This window comes from Mandrillus leucophaeus, unplaced genomic scaffold, assembly GCF_000951045.1.
Source record: "Mandrillus leucophaeus isolate KB7577 unplaced genomic scaffold, Mleu.le_1.0 Scaffold347, whole genome shotgun sequence".
NCBI lineage: Eukaryota > Metazoa > Chordata > Mammalia > Primates > Cercopithecidae > Mandrillus > Mandrillus leucophaeus.
In genome coordinates this window covers 1,185,689-1,204,889 of record NW_012103665.1, presented here as the reverse complement: position 1 = coordinate 1,204,889, position 19,201 = coordinate 1,185,689, and the positions used below count along the sequence as shown (strand labels likewise).

At 40.2% G+C, this 19,201-nt stretch overlaps 1 protein-coding gene across 1 annotated transcript in view; it reads left to right on the top strand.

The window, feature by feature from the left end:
- The first annotated feature begins 9,767 nt into the window (after positions 1-9,767).
- Positions 9,768-19,201, top strand: part of RYR3 (ryanodine receptor 3) — a 403,627-nt gene continuing 394,193 nt past the window's right edge. Inside the window, exon 1 of the mRNA XM_011989131.1 lies at positions 9,768-9,914. Coding sequence (XP_011844521.1) covers positions 9,768-9,914 — 147 coding nt within the window. The remainder of the gene's footprint in view (positions 9,915-19,201) is intronic.

Here is a 19,201-nt window from a genome sequence, read left to right as displayed (position 1 = left end):
GAGAACTAAAATGACTAATCTAAAGTAAAAATCAAAGGGGGAAATTCTAGAAGGCATCCTGTATGAGGCACTACAAGTAGAAAGAATCTCAATAAGTTAGTTATTTCCCAAAAACAAAAGTGGATGTGCTGTGGCCCTCTCCCCTGAGGATAAGTATTGTTAGAAGATCTTGCTAAAAGTAGATGGGTTGTCGTCAGTCAATTGTATGGCTCAGAGAAGGCATTATGTCTTCACTCCGTAGCCGAGGATTCCAGAACCAACGATAAACAGGAAAATAAGTTGAATTAAAAATAAAGGATATATCTAATGACATACAAATGCAGATACCACAGATTTAATAACATACAAACACAGATACCCTTGCACAGTTTGTCACAATTTGTCAGCGTCTCTCTGCTACTGCCATGGTAGCCTCAGACTTAGATGCTCTTCTGTCTCTCTGGGGCCACAGTGCTTAGAGTTCATCATATAATGGAGACACAGCCACGAACTCATCAACATTTATGATAGGAATGTGAAAAGTTAAAGTGTCCTGGTCATATGTCCTTTTTCAAATAAGGTTTTGAGGCATGGTGGGTCATGCTTGTAATCCTAGCACTTTGGGAAGCTTGAGCCCAGGAGTATGAGACCAGCCTGGGTAACATGGCAAAACCCCATATCTACAAAAAAACACAAAAATTAACCAGGCACTTGCATGTAGTCTGAGCTACTCAGGAGGCTGAGGTGGGGGGATTGCTTGAGCCCAGGAGGTCGAGGCTTCAGTGAACTGTGATCACACCACTGCATTCCAGCCTGGGTGACAGAGTGAGACCCTGTCTCCCCACCTCCCCCAAAAAAAGATTCAGAGTAATGTTAGAACCAGAGACAAAAATTTGCCTGCTGTAACTATATTACTGACCCTTGCTACCTCTGAGGTAGAGAGTGAAAATGACGATTTGCTATAGTATTTTAGATTTTTCTCATTCATTCTTCTCCATGGCTGTTGTATCCAAAGAAGAATGAAACCAAAGGAGTGTGTGCATACATTTGGGTGTGGTCCCTCACCTGCTGTGTTCTGATTGGGTGGGAGAGATGTATCTAGAATATCAGTGTTCGTTTTATAGAAAATCCTTCTGTGGGGCATGAAATTCCCTGGGTAGCAACTAGATCATTATGTTTCCTTCCTATGAGAATAGAAAACTTAAACAAATTGATTATTATTTCTGGAGAAAATGTCATAGGTAATAGGTCACTGCATTCTTCCATGTTACATAGCAGCATGTTCTGCCTGAGAGAGAATTAATTGCATATGTAAACCCTAATGCCTGTATGCTGCTACATCTCCCTCATCAACTCCGGGAAAGGCTTTCTCCTTCGCTCTCCCTTGCAAGTTTTATAAGAGATCAAGCCGTGGGAGGCTGAGTGGATTTTATGGTCAAGCTCCAATGTCTACCTTCTTGGTAATGGGAAAAGTTGTGAAAGGGAAATACAACATTCCTCCCTGTTTCCGGAGCCCAAAGGATCCTATAAGCTGTGGGTGCCTCTTTTGTCAGTCCCCGTAAGCAAACGATTCCAGCTGAGACCAAAGACTGGACACTTTCAGCAAAAAAAAAAAATAAATAAAAGAATGTAATGAATTCCCAGGTTTTTGTGGGGACACTACTTGATGAGAACTAAAATGACTAATCTTTCATTCAGCGACTACCTAAGTGCCTACCATATGCCAGGCACTGTTTCAGGCATTGAGTGTACCAAGGTGAGCACAATCATGTGCATGAAGGTTACATTCTAATGAGGAGGAGAGAGATTAGATATAAATCTATATTCTTAGAAGGTAAACACTAGTTGGAAAAGAATATTAAGCAAGATTGGAAGTGCAACATGAAAATGGAGTTATAATTTTATATGAGGTGATCAGGAAAGGCCTTTCTGACAAGGTGACATTTGAGCAGACACCTAAAGGAAGTGAGGGAGGGAGCCCTGCCGGTATGTGGGGGAAGAACATTCTGCATGAAGGGAACAGCAAGTACAAGGTTTTGAGGGAGGATAATGCTTCAAAAACTTGAGCTCTAAGGAGAGGGCCAGTATAGTTAAAACCAAGCAAGCAAAAGAGTTACAGAAGAGAGATTGTAGGGAGGTGGATACATATATATGTATATACACACACATTTATATGTATGTATAATATATAAATATAGATAATATGAATTTAATATATAATGTATATAATGTATTTCCTATATAATATAATATATTTAATTTATATATTTTTGTTTAAGGCATCAACTTGATGTTTTGATGTACATTGTGCGGTGATCACCTACAATCAAGCTAATGAATATTTCCATCACCTCACATACTTACCTTTGTGTGTGTTTGATAACACTTAAGCTCTATCCTCTTAGCAAATCTCAATTATAAGATACAGTATTATCAACTAGAGTCACCATGCTGTACATTACAGCTCCAGAATTTACTTACCTTGTCTAACTGAAACTTTTTACCCTTTGACCAGCATCTTCCCACTGTCCCCATCCCCCCTGTCTCTGACAACCACCATTCTACTCTGAGTCTATGAATTTGACTATTTTAGATCCCACAAAAAGTGAGATCATGCAGTATTTGTCTTTCTGCGCATAGCTGGTTTCAGCTAGCATAATGCCATCCAGGATCCAATAACATCTGTGTTATTGCAAATGACAGGATGCCCTTCTTTTTAAGGCTGAATAATATTTCATTGTGTGTGTGTGCCACATTTTGTTTATCCGTTCATCTGTCTGTGGGCATTTAGGTTGTTTTTGTATCTTGGCTATTGTGAATATGCTGCAGTGAATGTGGGAGTTAGATATCTGTTTGATATACTAATCACACTTTCTTTGGAGATATACATATGTGTGTGTGTGTGTGTATATATATACATGTATATATATATGCATATATAAGCATATATAAGCCGTGGGAGGTTGAGTAGATTTTATGGTCAAGCTCCAACCTCTGCCTTCTTGGTAATGGGAAAAGTTGTGAAAAGTTAATACAACAAATGATTGCTATTTAGATCATACAAGTAAGTGACCTTGTCATTAATTCTTGTGAAATAATCTGTGTGTGGTCTTGTCATTCCAAAAAGCCCATTTATTTTTCATTTAAGAAAGGCTTTTGGGTAAAGTCTTAGAATAAGCACACACCCATATCTTTCATGTATTTAGAAAGTAGCTTAACTTTATCAGTTCCCTAAAATAGTGCCTGATGTTTAAGATCAGTAGGTAGGAAACATCTTCCCTTTTAAAGTAATACATGGTGATGGATTTTCCTTTGCAGTAATGTCTGCACTTGAACATGAAATCTGCTGGATGACACTCTGTCCCACATGCTCCTGGTCACGAGCTGCTCAGTGCCGGTGATTTGCAGATCTAACTATAGGGCTGTCATCAGCTGCCTGGTGATCTACCTTAAATAGGGCTGTCAGCCATTTTGTTTTGTTCCAGAGGGTTCTTCCCAAGTGACCCATAGAGAAGCGGGAGAGCCAAGGAACCCCAGCCATCAGCTCAGAGCCAGCAGAGATGGCTCTCTATTGTTCTGGCCCTCAGACTGCGAGCCAAGGTATAAGAAAGAAAGCTGTAAGGATAAAGTAGGCAAGCTCCATCCATTTTCAAGTTCAAAGTTCTTTGGCCAGAGGACGATTGAAAGAACTTGACTTTGTCAGAGATGACATGTGACAATGTGAAATCTAAGCGAAGAGAGCCGAAGGCTGTATATCCTTGTTCAGGGACAATCACTCAACACCACCACAAGCTGAATCTATGACAGGAATAGCTGGCGTGTGTGAACCACATGGCTTGGAGGGAGGCTGACATATGATATACCTTGGATTTTCATCATTTTTCTGCCTTTGCAGCGAGTTTTGGGCTGCTGCTTGCCCCTTCCAGTGTTGCAATCATGGGGAATAGAGAAATCTTGTTTTATTTATTTATTTATTTATTTATTTATTTATTTATTTTAGGACTCTGGCTGCTCTCTTTGGCCTTGTGCTCTGTGATGTGGTTATGTTTCAATGTGGTTTGATCATGTGACAGGGCTGGGAGCATCTATTTTTGTCAACGCCATCACCGTGGGCTTTAGAATCAGACAGACATGAATTCATACCTATTGCTAAGGTCAGTCTCTTAAGAGTAAGAGAGCCAGTTTGGCACCATGGTAAAGAGAACCGACTCCTGATTCAGACAGTCCAGGGCTTAAGGTCTAGATCTGTCACTTACAAGCTGTGTGGCACTGGGCAAGTGACTTAACCTTTCTGTGCCTCAACCACTTTATCAAATAGAGAGCATATTAGCACCTACCTTACAGGATGATTGCAAGGATTAAACTGAGATACGATAACATGGTAGCACATAGTGACTGGTCATTAAACATTCACTGTTATTAAATTTACCTAACCCCTCTGAATTTTGGTTTTCTCATTCTTAAAGTGGTTGTGTTGTTGTGAAGCTTAATTTAATCTGGGAGGAAATGTCAGCATAGTGTTTGGCATAGAAGTCCAGAATGAAATAGTTGATATCATTATCAATAATAATAATTAAGAAATAGAAGCTATGGAGTCCAAAGCTTCATTGTTTTATTTTAAATGCCAGCATCTGTTCCCTTTTTATTCAATTATTCAGTTCTGACTCATCGATGAAAATGACCCTGTTATATGGTGAAAGTAGGGAAATTTCTTGTAATCTGAGTCCATATCCCAATTAATTAACACAATTTTACAAGACACATTATGTTTCCAGCTTGGATGAGAAAGCAGGAGTTTTCTGCTCTAATAGAGTTTATAATTAAATAGGGTTGCAAGGTAAAAACATACCCATTCTGTAAATTATAATTGGGTACATAATATGCATCAGATACCACCATGGTGGGTATCATGATAGGCAGAAATGTGAATCAGATGTGGTCCTGCCTTTGAGGGGTACAAAGTCAGCTGGAAGTAGTGGTAGCAAGTGCATCAATATAGACTGCCTGGATTAGATACCAGGCTTTGCCCCCTGCCACTGTGAGACCTGAGGCAAGTTACATAACTGCTGTATACAGGCTTCCTCATTTGTAAAATGGAGACAGCAATAGTGCTTACGTAGTGTTGATGTGAAGCTTAAATGGGTTCTTGTGCATAAAGCATGGTGCCTGTCACATAGGGATCAGTAAATGTTGGCTGTTTAAAAACATATCGTGGGGGAGAAGACATGCTCGTAAGTAATACTGCACAAAGTATGGTGATATTGCTCTGGAAATTCAGAGACCAGACAGATAACTTGGGCTTCATAAAAGATTGTGGCATTTAAGCTAAGCTTAGAAGGATAGGTAATATAGGAACATGGAAAACTAGGGCAAATTAGGGCAGCTTTAATATTAGAGATTTCATGATCAAAGGCATGGAAATAGGGAAACCCAAGGTTACAGGGAAGAAGTTAGGATAATAGTTTGGAAATGTGGAAGCCTCAGATACTAGTTCAAGAAGTTTTTGTTTTGTGAACAGTAGGGAGAGCGCCATTGAGGATTTTCAGTGGGAAAATAAGGTCAGAGCTATGCCTCTGGTAGCAGACTAGGGAAGAATGCTTTGGGTCAAATAATAGCCTTGTCTTAGTCTCAAGACCTCCAGTCTCTCCTTCTACTGGCCCATTTGCTGTGATACAGGAAAAGGGGAGGACCCAGAGATATGAGATAATGATGTGTAAGCTGAGGTTGCCCAGAGGTTGGATGTGCTCTTAAGAAACTTGGGGAATATAAAAGGATAGGTAGACTGAAAAAGAAGCCTTTTAGTGCACTGGGAGATGTTGGTTTGAAGTGTTGGTAAGTCCTCAGGTAAAAACAGACGGAGGTTTGGAACCCTAGAGTGCCACCAGGTTGGAGGTACAGACTGAGTAACAGCTCCTCGGAAGTAAAGCAGGAGGCCTGAAGAATGAATGAGATTGCCAAGGGAAAATGACAAAGACCAATCATTGAGCAGTCCCTTTTATTCAGGGATGGCAGAAGAAAATAGAGATGGGAAGGATCCATCAGAAAGGTGGGAGCACTAGAAGAATACAGAGATGAATACGGGAATGGAGGGGTTTCAAGAAGGAGAATTTTAGGGAGCCTGGGCATGACTTATTTGGGGGACAGTAAGGCAATAGGAATGAAGGAGAGACAAAGCTAGGGATATCAGGTAGAATTCAACTGTGGGGCACCTTAAATCCAGGCAGAGACATTTTGGCTTATTTGGTATAAAGCAGGAAGTCTTTATGTGATCTTAAAGATATTATTTCCCGGCAACTAGAAAATCATATTCTTTAAGACAGAGGCTGGGTTTGAAAGGTCTTAGTGTCCCCCCAGTCCCCACCACCATTACTTATTATTGCACCCTCTCACTTAGTACTTTCTTCTCTTTATTTTGTTTCTCTTTCTCTTAAAGATGGGAGGTATGGTTATTTTATATTGACAGAGTTGAATCTGCTGTGAGGCCTACAAAAAGGGAACATTTTGTGGTCTTGTTCCAGTGAGATGGAGTTGAAACAAGCTGAAAAGAAGTTACCAGGAAATCATAAATTTATAGCGGCACAAAACCCCAGAGTTGTGTTATTTTCTCTATCAAAAAAAAAAAAAAAAATCAACAGTTCTTGAGAAAGAGGAAATAATGGAGATGAGAGCCTTTCTAGGAACTGGAAGTCTTGATAAAGTAGAGCAAATCTAGTAAAAAGTAAGGAATGTGAAAGCAAGAGAGAAAATGGGTCTGTAACACTGGATAGTCCAGTTTTGGATTTTAGAAGTGGGATTATTCTAGGTTATGGCATGGAAGATTCATCATAGTGTGTTACTAAAACAGTAGAAATCATTAGGTCCAGGTGTTCACTTTGAATAGATGTCTGCATAAACCCTAAAGTTACTCGGGATGGCCTTCCAACCCACAATTCCATTATTACAGTATTAATGGGTCTTGTCTTATAAGACCTGTGTGTCTCATAGTATCCCACCTGTCATTGCAAGATGAATACATAACAAATAAATGTATATTGAATTAACACAAAATTTTTCAGAGTTTCTGATTGTCAGATAAATGATTGGAAATGTTGTGGAAAGTGGTTATCACATACTTCAAAACTGAAGAGTTTTTGTACGTGGGAAGAATAGTAAGGTCCAAATTTGGCATCGGGACATGCGAGAAGAAGGCAGGCTTCTGGGGAAAGGAGATAGAAAATGTGGAAGAATTTGCAGCCTTCGGGTAAGGGGGCTTCCTTGGAAATGATATCTTTTAGCAATGCCCAGATCTGATTTAAAGCAGAGTGAGAAAAAAAGAGGGAGGATAATTCTAGGGGAGAACGTGCAAACCAGTACAGGGATGAAGAAAGGCTTGGGTTCTAATTGGAGAGCTTGTGTTCTGTATTTCACTCAGGAGCAAGAGGAGTAATCAGATGGGTTGAATTAACTCATCTCATAATCCCAAACGGAATTCAGTGCAAAGATTTCAGTGTCAGGCACTCAAAGGCTCCAGATGTCTGTCTATTGAAGGTTTATGGAAATAATTGCTGCTATATGGAGCAAAGGCAGATGCTGCAGGCTGCCACTCCAGGTGGTGTCTGCAGCCAGGTCAGCATGGTTGAGCAGAAGGTTCCAGACAGAATGTGGGAAAGAGTAGAAATCCTTTGGAGAAGTATCAATTTGGCCCAGAGTCCCATACCCATCTGTGTGTCACCAGAACCCCAACCTAGGAACACATGGGTGCAGGGCTGCTCTTCTACAAATGGCTATTAATTAAATCAGGGCAGGTTATTGCATTAGTTTCTTGGCAGCTTGGGATGTGACTTATGGGACGGGGAAATTTCAGAAGACAAATAGGGAGACCCCAAGTCAGCTAGTGCAAGGTCAAAGCCTTGGTGGTTCGGGCACCTGGGAGATAGAAAGGGAAAGGGAATTGAGATCTTGAAAAGAGTACCTCAGAGGCACACATTGACGGGAAAACTGTCAACTTTCATGCCTTTTTAAAAAAAAAAAATCCATAATTACACTTCTATGATTTCTAAATGCCTGAGTTTTGTTGTTGCTGTAGTTTTTTGGGGGGTTTTAAGTTTTGTTTCTTTCTTTTTACGTGGTTAACTGTGGGTGGGGGAGATGTATAACTATTTCCCAATAGGGAGTATTCTTGGTTTAAGTGTGAAAGTTAAGTTTTGAGTATTGCCTCTTGCATTGCTGATGACTTAACTCCCATGGTCCCTGCTTTCCAACACAAGCAGCACGTCTCCATCATCTTGGCAATTAAGAGCACCTCACCACCCGCCCTTGTCCCACCCGCCAATGCCATTAGGAGGATCCTAATGCCCTGGCTGATGTGGGATCTAGGGGCACCCTCCACCTGGGGAAAAATTTCATTCTCTTCAGAGATTTCACTAAACCCCCACTTTTAAAGCAGTGATATTCTGGAGTTTTCTTCAGTCTCAAAGAAAATGAAGACCATGAGTTCTGATTTTACTACAAGCAAAGATTCCCGGATTTGTTTCTGACTCACTTAGATAATGAACAGTGACATTTCAGTGCTAGTAAAACTGTGGAGCTATATTTTCCCAGTCTTCTTTCCATACGTCTACAGTTTGTGGCTCCTCACATTCCCCTGTAGCCCCTCACCTATCTCTGGGCACAAGCAGACATCTTTGTAGGGGTCTGTTAATAGTGGATTGCTTCACACTCTTACCAGGTAGGACCATTGTATTTTTTCATTTCATAGGCACATTCTAGATACAGTTTAAGAAGAATGACTTCTACTTAATCTGCCTTTCCAACACTCTGGTGACACTTTCCAGCAAGACAGTCTGAGACTGAGGGACACGGAGGTGAGATGGGGCAATGGATAGCCAGATGCCCAGAAGCTCCAGCTGGCTCCCCCAGGTCACTTCCGTAACTTAACCACACCTGGAAATCAGTTTGCTGCTTGAAATCCAAAGCCATGTGGTGGTGACTAGGGAGCATGGCCTGACAGATAGGAGGGGCAGGAATGGAAGAATTGGTAAGGAAACTGTTTTCCTCTCCATTTCAGGGAGGATTGTGCAAGAAGTGAACGCATCAGTATAGATGGAGGACTGCCTCTTTTCCAGGGCCTCTGAAATTTTAGGAGGGCTGCTTTTGAGATTGATATTTAGGAAAGAGGTCTACTCTTTGGGAATTCAGAGCACTTCTTCTAATTGACCTTCAATTCTTTCTCCTTCTACCTGATCTCCAAGGCTGCTTTAATCGTCCTTTTCTGTGAGTCCAAAACCCACCTCCTTCACTCTCCACATCTTCCTTTACCGTCTCTGGCACATATGTGGCCCACCACATACTCTCCCTTCCTCCAACAGAACATACTTCGCCTCTTCCACAACCTGAAACCCCAACACTTTCCCTCCACTCATCCCACCTTGCACGATCTCATCTGCATTCTCTGTTCCCCTCAATCATATCCTATTGTTTTATTCTGTATTTGGAGAGATTATATAAATTTGCTTTCATATTTGCCCAAGTGTTGAAATCATCAGCTCACCTAGACCATATGCTTTGCACAGCTCTCAGAAGTGAGGCCTGCGCTGTATGTGCACTTGCCCCCACTGACCTCACCCCAGGATTAAGTAGAGTTCTGACTCATGGTAGATGCTCAGTGATGTCCTGTGAATAAAAAATCTCCTTCCATAATCAAGTTTAAAAATAAAAACCAAAAGCACGTGGCTGTCAGGGATTGGTGGCTTAACTGACCCAGGTACAGGAAGGTGACTCGGGGCCTAGCTCAGCAGTTTCCCATACTCATGTTTGGGTCTCTCTTCTCGCCGCAGGAGGATGAAGTGGTACTCCAGTGCATCGCCACCATTCACAAGGAGCAGAGGAAGTTTTGCCTGGCAGCCGAGGGACTTGGGAATCGCCTGTGCTTCTTGGAACCCACTTCAGAAGCCAAGGTGAGATTGGTTGTCCACCCTGCACCTTCCTCCAACTTGGCGTCTGACATAGTCATTTAGGGGAGATAAAACTGGGAGATGGTGATGAGGACGACATTTGAAAGGACACATTGATTTTTAAAAACAGGAAGCAGATCTGGTTTAAACCATAACTCTCCGCAAGCCTAGGAATTGTTGACGTAGGAACCCAGAGCACTATGAAGAATTAGAAGTGCTTTGCCTGTCAGTGTTGTCCAGGACCCTGGGGAGGCTTTGAGCTCACTGTCAGCGCTGACCGAGGAGGTCCTCTTAACACTCCCAGAACGCCTTTCTGTTGCTGTTAATTCCTAGAAATCTGAGTGCATGTTCTTTACTCCCTGCTGTCATTTTACTGCTACAGAGACTCACAGATGCCTGAACCTATGTTTCACAGTGAGCACACCCCTTTCACTTCTGACTGCGCTGAGATTGTTGTAACTGTCTGCCCACTGTGACACGAGGGCAGAGAGTAATGTTTGCACTGGTCTCTGCCTGCATGGTGGCAATAATGCTGTGTCTCTTCAGCAGAACTTTTCTGTCTCCATTTTCAGGCTGTTTCTGCTTTTCAGGATTTGTGTGTCAAGTGGATCTATGTGCTCAGCATTCTTGCAGTGCTTTTCAGTCCTGGGAAAACCTCTGTATCCGTCAGGGTTCACCAGAGAAACAAAGTTAACTGGATGGATGGATGGATGGTGGACAGATGGGCAGAGGGGTGGATGGGTGAGTGCATGGGTGGGTAGGTAGGTAAGCAGATAAGTGTATAGAGATTTCTTTTAAGAAATTAGCTCATGCAGTTGTAGGGTCTAGTGAGACTGAAATCTGTAGTTAACATCAGTAGGCTGGAAACTCAGGCAGGAGTTAATGCTGTAGTCTTAAGGTAGAGTTTCTTCTTTTCCAGGACATCTCAGTTGTTCTGAAGGCCATCATCTGATCGGATGAGGCATACCGAAATTATCAAGGCTAACAGTCTTTATTTAAAGTTAACTGACTGTAGATGTTAATTACATCTACAAAATGCCTTCACATCAAAACCTATAGTGCCATTTGACTGAATAATGGCACTATGGCCTAGCCAAGTTGACGTAAAACCCACCATCACACCCTCTAAGCTCAGGTTTTCTCATAGAACCTTTTTTAAAAAAAAACAAAAATCAGAAATTGGTAACATTTTCCAAAAGACCCACCTATTGGCATGCCATTTTCCACATAAACGTATACAACAGAGACATACACAGAGAGTTTGGCTAAAACCTGGAACACCAGGTGTCCAGGGTGATGGCCACGTCCCCCAGACGCCCCTTTTGTACATCACTGCTTCTCCCTCCCCCATGTAGGTCACTGATCCATCCATGAGGATGAGCGAGAGCCAGAGTCCCATTAAAATATATGGGATAGAAGAGAGACAAGGAAGATTTTTATCTTTTTAAAGATCTTTGACTTGATTTTCCTAAGGCCTTTTCTCATTTGCTTTTGTTCTTAGCTAGGTTTTTTTTGTTTTGTTTTGTTTTGTTTTGATTCCCAGCAGTCTGGGATAACAGGAAGTTCATTAGATTAGAAATCAAGGAGTTAATTCTCAACCATGAGCTACTCATGTGACCCTGAACAAGTCAAGTCAGTCACTCATGCTTGCAATTTTCTCATCTGCCAAATGAGACGCAGGACAATCATGGGAAGTGTATTGACCTAAATTAGAAAACAAGTGGTATCCTTTCCTAGTCATCCATCCAGTAGGGTGTAGGGCAGTGCTTTAGGGGAGCAGTTCCCACCCTTTTTTGGCACCAGGATCCAGTTTTATGGAAGACAGTTTTTCCACGGATGGTGGGAGATGGTTTCAGGATGAAACTGTTCCACCTCAGATCATCAGGCATTAGATTCTCATAAGGAGCGTGCAACCTAGAACCCTTGCTTGCACAGTTCACGTTAGGGTTCATGCTCCTATGAGAATCTCATGCTGCCACTGATCTGACACGAGGCAGAGCTCAGGAAGTAATACTTACTCACCTCCTGCTGTGCAGCCTGGTTCCTAACAGGCCACAAACTCGGTCTGTGGCCCCGGGGGTTGGGGACCCCGCTTTAGGGCACAGGCTCTGAGCCAGACTGTCAGAGTTGGAATCGTGTCTCTACCACTTGCTGGCTAAACCAGGACCTTGGACAAGGTACCTCACTTTTCTGAGCTGAGTTTCCTCATCTGCTTAATGGGAATTTAGTAGTAACTACCTTATAAGATTGCTCTCAGGATCAAATGGGTTAGTAAATTGCCTAGTGCATTGTAAGCTTGATAAAACCATTGGTTATTATGATTTCATATTGCACAAGATATTTAAACTAGGATTTATTTTCTTCTTTAAGGAAAACTATCTTTCAGAAGGACTGTGAAAATAAAGAGAAATAATAATATATATAGCACATAGTACTGAACTAATACAGTGTACTTAATAACTAGAGTTGATAATAATGCTAAGTATAAAGTTATCCCTTTTGACTTGCAAGGTCTGATTTTGTGTAAAAGACAGAAAGATTACGGATCAGCCCCTGAGCTTACTAAATCTTGAGTTTAGAATGAAAGTCTTGGAATTACAAATTCATTTAACTATCAAATTAGATAATTCTATAAACATGGCTCTGGATTTATCGTTGTTTTACCCAAGCTGGATTAGAAACAACTGTGTGTTGTAATCGGAGAATGCTTTGTATCCCTCAGGCCATAGAAATGATAAGTCATACACTCATAGATGAATTGGGGATGAGGAAATGTCTTTCCTAACGTCCACTTAACTAAGTGATTGTTCTTATTTTAATATGTCATTCTAAATTTCAAACAAGCCTGAAGAATTTTAAAAAGAGATATGTCTCATCCATATTTTTACCACTTTGTCGCAACTATTTTCATTTGTTTTTCATTCTAGCCTTTGTCCACGTATACCTGTCTGTTTTCAAAGTTGGACTTATACTGATTATTCAGACATTCTGTTTTGGGTTTTTTTCTTTAGTATTTCAGCCAGTCCCATATTGCTATATGGTCTTCATGAATGGTCAAAAAATGATATGCATATGGTTTTTTGGTTTATTTTGGCTTTCGGGAGTAAATATCCAGGAGTAGAAGCATGAACACTATTAAACTGCTTTCCCAAGATGATATACAAATTGTTTACAGTTGACATACCCACCAGCCTTGCATGAGTGTGCCTATTTTATATGTAGTTTGAGGGAAGTGCACCATCAGGGTTCTCACAGAGAAACAGGGTCAAATTCACGGTAAGGACAGAGCAGATATTTAGAATTTCTTGTCACCATTCCTGGGAGCAGCCTGCTAGATGAACCCAGGTTCCGAGAGCTTCATTATTTCCTGCAGTCATTTGCAACTATGCAAGCCTCTCTTTTGGCTGGCTATCTTCTCCCTTATTACTAAATAGTTGCCCTAATTCTCTACCATCAAATTTCTCAACGAGCTGTACCATTCTTAGGTTCTTGGATCCTAATGTAAGTCATGCAGTGAGGTGAGGAGGTATGTTTCCGAGCTTGGCACTGGGCATGAGGCATAGACATCAAACACCATTCTTCTCAGCTGGCTACAGAGCCTACTGGTGACCTTGGGCATTTCTAGTCAAGGGTATTTTAAGCTGATCGAGACTCAGAGAAAATTGAGATGAATTCTATGGAGAAGAAAGACTTCAGAGAAAAAAGAGATAAAGTGCTCAAAAACTATTCTTAGTGTTTGACCCTGAGAAAAGGAGATCATATGGAAGCAAAGGAGTGAGAGGATAGAAGAATAAGGAGCACGAGTATAAGATAATTAACACTTGCTGTAGACATGAAGACTATTTAGCACTAGGGAACTCTCCCAGGACTTTGATTCCTGTATGCCAGGGTCCACCGTTCCTCGAAGGTCTCCCGAAACTGCTATTAATTGATGGAAGCACTATTATTTAGCTCCCTTTCAAACAAGCAAAGGTTTAGGAATTTAAAGGTATCTTGTTTTGTTAAAAACAAAAACAAAAACAAAAAAAGTCTAGGGGCTATAACCAGAGACCCAGAAAAAAGAGAGAGGAAATGTTTCTTGTTCATTTTATCATAGCAAATGTTTATTTCCTTTCCTTTTTATTCAATAGAAAATGTGTTCCTAGGCACTAGGAATTTAATACTATCCCTCTGGCCCTTCATATAATATCTCATCTATTCTGTATCTGCAGTGTCCACTTGAGGGGGTGGGGAGGGTCTTTGGTTCAACTTTACATCCATACTCATAAGACACTCATAGACCACTTGGCATCAGTCTTCTCAGAAGGACATAGGATAGGAACCATGGCTTGCAAGCTTAGATGTGTCAAGCACTGCATTTCGGCAGAAACCCCTATAGCAATTCAGGAGCTGGCTTCTGGATTTCCAATCCCCAGATGACAGCTCAGATGCAAAGAGATGAGAGGGTCCACATCAAGTATGTGTGAGTGTTACCATGGCTTAAAAGCCTCATAGATCATTGGAGCCAACATATCTGCGATAATTCCATGGGCACAGCTTTTGAGGACTCCACAAAGGCAGCCCCAGCTACAAGAGTCACTGCACTCCAAGGATATGCCTTTCTAAAATACGTATTGATAGTCTTCCCAATCCACATGCAGCTATCAATCAGGGATCATTTTCACCACAAGCAATGTACCCTGGTAACATAATTTACATACAAGTTGTAGCAGGTGACCATGGGAACAAAACTGGAGAGTTAACTGAAGGTCAAATTCTCATGCAAAAGGATACAAAAAAATGTCATAACACTTATCCCCCAGTAATGTTCAATGATGACAATTATTTAACTACTACGGCCTTGTTAGATATAGCCAGAACCCCAATACCCTTCCAAATCAATCCCAGCTTTCACCTTTCTTAATAGTAGATCATCATCAAGAAATGGGAGGAATATGGGAACTATTTTTTGTTTAAAAAAAGTTTCAGGACAGGCACGGTGGCTCAGGCCTGTAATCCCACCACTTTGGGAGGCCGAGGTGGGCGGATCACGAGGTCAGGAAATCGAGACCATCCTGGCTAACACGGTGAAACCCCGTCTCTACTAAAAAATACAAAAAATTAGCCAGGCGTGGTGGCGGGCGCCCATAGTCCCAGCTACTCGGGAGGCTGAGGCAGGAGAATGGCGTGAATCCGAGAGGCGGAGCTTGCAGTGAGCCGAGATCGCCCCACTGCACTCCAGCCTGGGCGAAAGAGCGAGACTCCGTCTCAAAAAAAAAAATAGTTTCAACAGACCAAGGTTTGTTTCATTGATTTTAAGGAAGCAGAAACTAAAATAGGTGGAGTAAAACAATTTACCTTAGTGCCCTTTAAAAAGCCAGTGGCATGTCTAGAGTCTTGGGGCTCTAGGTATTTAACAGTGAAGTCCCACCTCTTTTTTGAGGAGTACTTCCGGTCTTACTGATCATGGCTTGTTCAAACTGAAAAATACAATTTTGAAATCCAATGGAAATTTTCATTTTACTGTTTTCATCTCCTGTTCGGAGAATGAAGGGGGAAATAGTCTACTATTGCTTCTGAGAGTTATGTAGGCTCTCAAGACCCAGGATTAAACATTAGCTGTTGTGCAAACATCATTATGTGGATGACATAAATTAAGATTGCATCTTTGGCTAAAAATAACTTACTTTCTGTTATTTTTAGAATCTTTAGCTGAGAAAGAGATTACTGTTTCCTCCTAAAATATTAATTCTGTGAAGATTTGCAGAGACAGGCTCATCCTAAGGTTGTACACCCTTCTTTGAACTTCTGATGTATGTTAGTACATAGTATTCTCTATGGACCTGAGATCTTATGAAAGACCAAGCTATTATAAAACTTAGTTTTTTAAAAAACTCCCTTGTCATGTAATTTGAAGAGATGTATAAGCTGAGATTTTGACTTTTTTTTTTTTAACGTTTATCAGACATCATGTGCTATGTCCCAAGTAGTGCTGTGGGTGACAACTGCTTTCATTTACTCTTTAGGACTCTACAAAGCAAACATTGCCTTCATTTACAAAGAAGAAAAGTATAAGAATTTAAACTGAGTTAAGTGACTTAATGAAGATTGTTCATTCCAAACCTGAATCACTGTCTAATTTCTGTAATATTCAGAAATAAAGAGTATCGTGGATCCAACTTACATAAGGGTAAAGAAGGCATATTACTCCATGTAATTAGACTTCAGAAATGCCTGGGCATATCTCCATACCCCTCCCACAACTTTTCTACATCTGTCCTATGACTGTCTGGCATTCCTAAGTTAGAAATATATATTTTGCTTAAATCAAACAGGAACTAGTAAAATGCAAATACTCTGAGTGTGTCATAAAGCAGTGTTAAATTTTTTTACAGCTAATATTTTACAATATAAATGAGACTATCATGTATTTTCTTTAAAGTAAGTTTCTAAAGGGATCTAAGGCAGATTACTATGTGCCTCTATATTGTGATAGAGGTACCCAGACACAGTAAGACTGGGGAGGAGGGGTGCAAAACATCTACTGCATTAATTTATGATAGTTTATCTGACTTTTCTTCTGCCTTTCCACCAGTCTGTGAGCACTGAAATCAAGGACTTTGTATAGCTGTGTATAGCACAGTGCTTAATAAACTTGACCCTGGAGTCTGACTACCTGGACTGGTAATTCTGGCTCCAACACTTAGCTGTGTGACCATGGGCAGGTGACTTTACCTCTCTGTGCCTCAGTTTCTTCATCCTTCAAACTATACCCATCTCATAGGATTATTATGAAAATTCAATGACACAGGTTCAGAATAGTAATATGCTTTACAGCAGTTCCTAATACATCAGAAGTGCTATATTTAAGCAGTAGCTTTTAGTATCAGCACAGGGTCATACACATATTAGGTCCTCAGAAAATGTTGATTGGCTTAGTTAAGTTGCCCATGTACTGAATTAACTAATCCAGTTTTTGAAAGCCTAGATGTAAGGATCAGGAGGATATTTGTGACTTTAAAAGTAAAATATTAAGGAGAGTCAGAGGGAGTTAGATAAAAAGTGTTAATCAGTGAGTGGATGTTTTAAACAATGAATTAGTGAGATATCCATTTTAATTGTTACTAATGTTTATTTTAATTCTGATGTGCTCAGAGAACATTCTGTGTATCACTCCAATCTTTTCCAGTTTATGGAGACTTATTTTATGGCGCAGCATATGGTCTATGTTGGTGAATGTTTCCGATGTCTTGAAAACATGGTGTGTCCTGTGGTTGTTGGATGTAGGTTTTATGGATGTCAAGATGGTCAATAGCGGCGTTCAAATCTTCTGTGTCCTTACTGAAATGTATCTACTCGTTTTATTAATTACTGAGAGAAAGGTGTTAAAAACTATGATTGAGGATTTGTCTCTGTTTAGTTCTGTCACTTTTGTTTCATGTATTTTAAAGCTCTGTTATTAGGTGCATGTGTATTCAGAATTTTTGTTTTTCTTGATGAATTGATCCTTTTGTCATTAACAAATTGTCCTATTTGTCCTTGGTCTTACAATACACTTTGATACTAGTATAGCCATAAGCTTTCTTATGCTTACTGTTTATATGGTACATCTTTTTCATTAGTTTGTTTTTCCTTATGTATTTATATCTTTACATTTAAAATGTATCCCTTATAAACAACATATAGTTAAGTACTGTTTTCCTACCCCATTTTACAGTCTCTGGTGTTTAATTGGAATGTTTTATTCATTTACATTTATTGTAATGATTAGATACTTGGGTTTTAGTCTACCTTCTTGCTATTCTTTTGTCTCCTCTGGATTTTGTTCTTTTTCTACTTTTTTGCCTTTAAAGAAAATAAAGTTATGTCATTTTATCTTCTGTGTTGGGTTTTTAGCTCTACCTCTTAGTATTATTTTTGAATACATTTATTTATTTATTTATTTATTTTGAGACAGAGTCTTTCTCTGTCATCCAGGCTGGAGTGCAATGATGCAATCTTAGCTCACTGCAACCTCTGCCTCCTGGGTTAAAGCAATTTTCCTGTCTCAGCCTCCCAAGTAACTGGGATTACAGGCACCTGCCACCAGGCCCAGCTAATGTTTTGTATATTTAGTAGAGATGGGGTTCCGCCATGTTGGCCAGGCTGGTCTCAACCTGACCTCAGGTGATCCACCTGCCTCAGTCTCCCAAAGTGTTGGGATTACAGGAGTGAGCCACCAGGCCTAGCCTTGAATACTTTTTTTTTCTTTTTCTTTTAGCAATTAAAATATAAATCGTTAACTTATCACAGTTTTCCTTGCATTCATATTTATACAAATTTCCTTATATCTTTTGTGCTGCTATTGTCAGGGATTTTATTTCTACCCGTTATAAAATGTGTAACACATTTTTATTTTTGTTTCAAAATGTCAATAGTCTTTTAAAGAAATTAATAAAAGGGAAGAATAGCCTTTTATAATATTAATGTATTTGCCATTTTCAGTGCTCTTTTTTTCTGTCCTCTAGATCCAGATTTCTATCTGGTAGCATTTTCCTTCAGCCTTAAGGATATGCCTTAGTGTTTCTTATACTTCAGGTCTACTGGAGACAAACTGTCCAAGCTTTTTTTTCACTGAGAATGTCTTTATTTTGTCCCTGTTTTTGAAGGATTTATCTCTGGATATAAAATCATTATTTAGTTTTTTTTCTTCTTCTTGCAGCACTTTGAAGATGGCATCTTATTGCCCTTTTGCCTCCATTGTTTATGATGGAAAGTTAGCTCTCATTTTTATCATCATTCTTCTGTATGTAACCTTTTCTTCTAGAAAGTTTTAACATTTTTTTCTTTATCTTTGATTTCTAGCAATTTGGTTTCTGTTGTTGTTGTTGTTTGAGATGGAGTTTCACTCTTGTCACCCAGGCTGGAGTGCAATGGCGCAATCTCAGCTCCCTGCAACCTCCACCTCCCAGGTTCAAGCAATTCTCCTGCCTCAATCTCCTGAGTAGCTGGGATTATAGGCTCAAGCCACCACGCCTGGCTAAATTTTGTATTTTTGTAGACAGGGTTTCACCATGTTAGCCACGCTGGTCTCGAACTCCTGACCGTAGGTGATCCTCCCACCACAGTCTCCAAAAGTGCTGGGACTACAGATGTGAGCCACCATGCCCAGTCAGGTTTCTAGCAATTTGAATGATGTGTTTGAGGGTAGTTTTCTTTCTTTATCTTGCCTGAATTTTGATGAGCTGAGCTTTATGGATCTCTTGGTTGTTTTCATTAACTATAGAATTTGGGGGACATTATTTCTTAAAATATTTTATCTGCCATGTTTA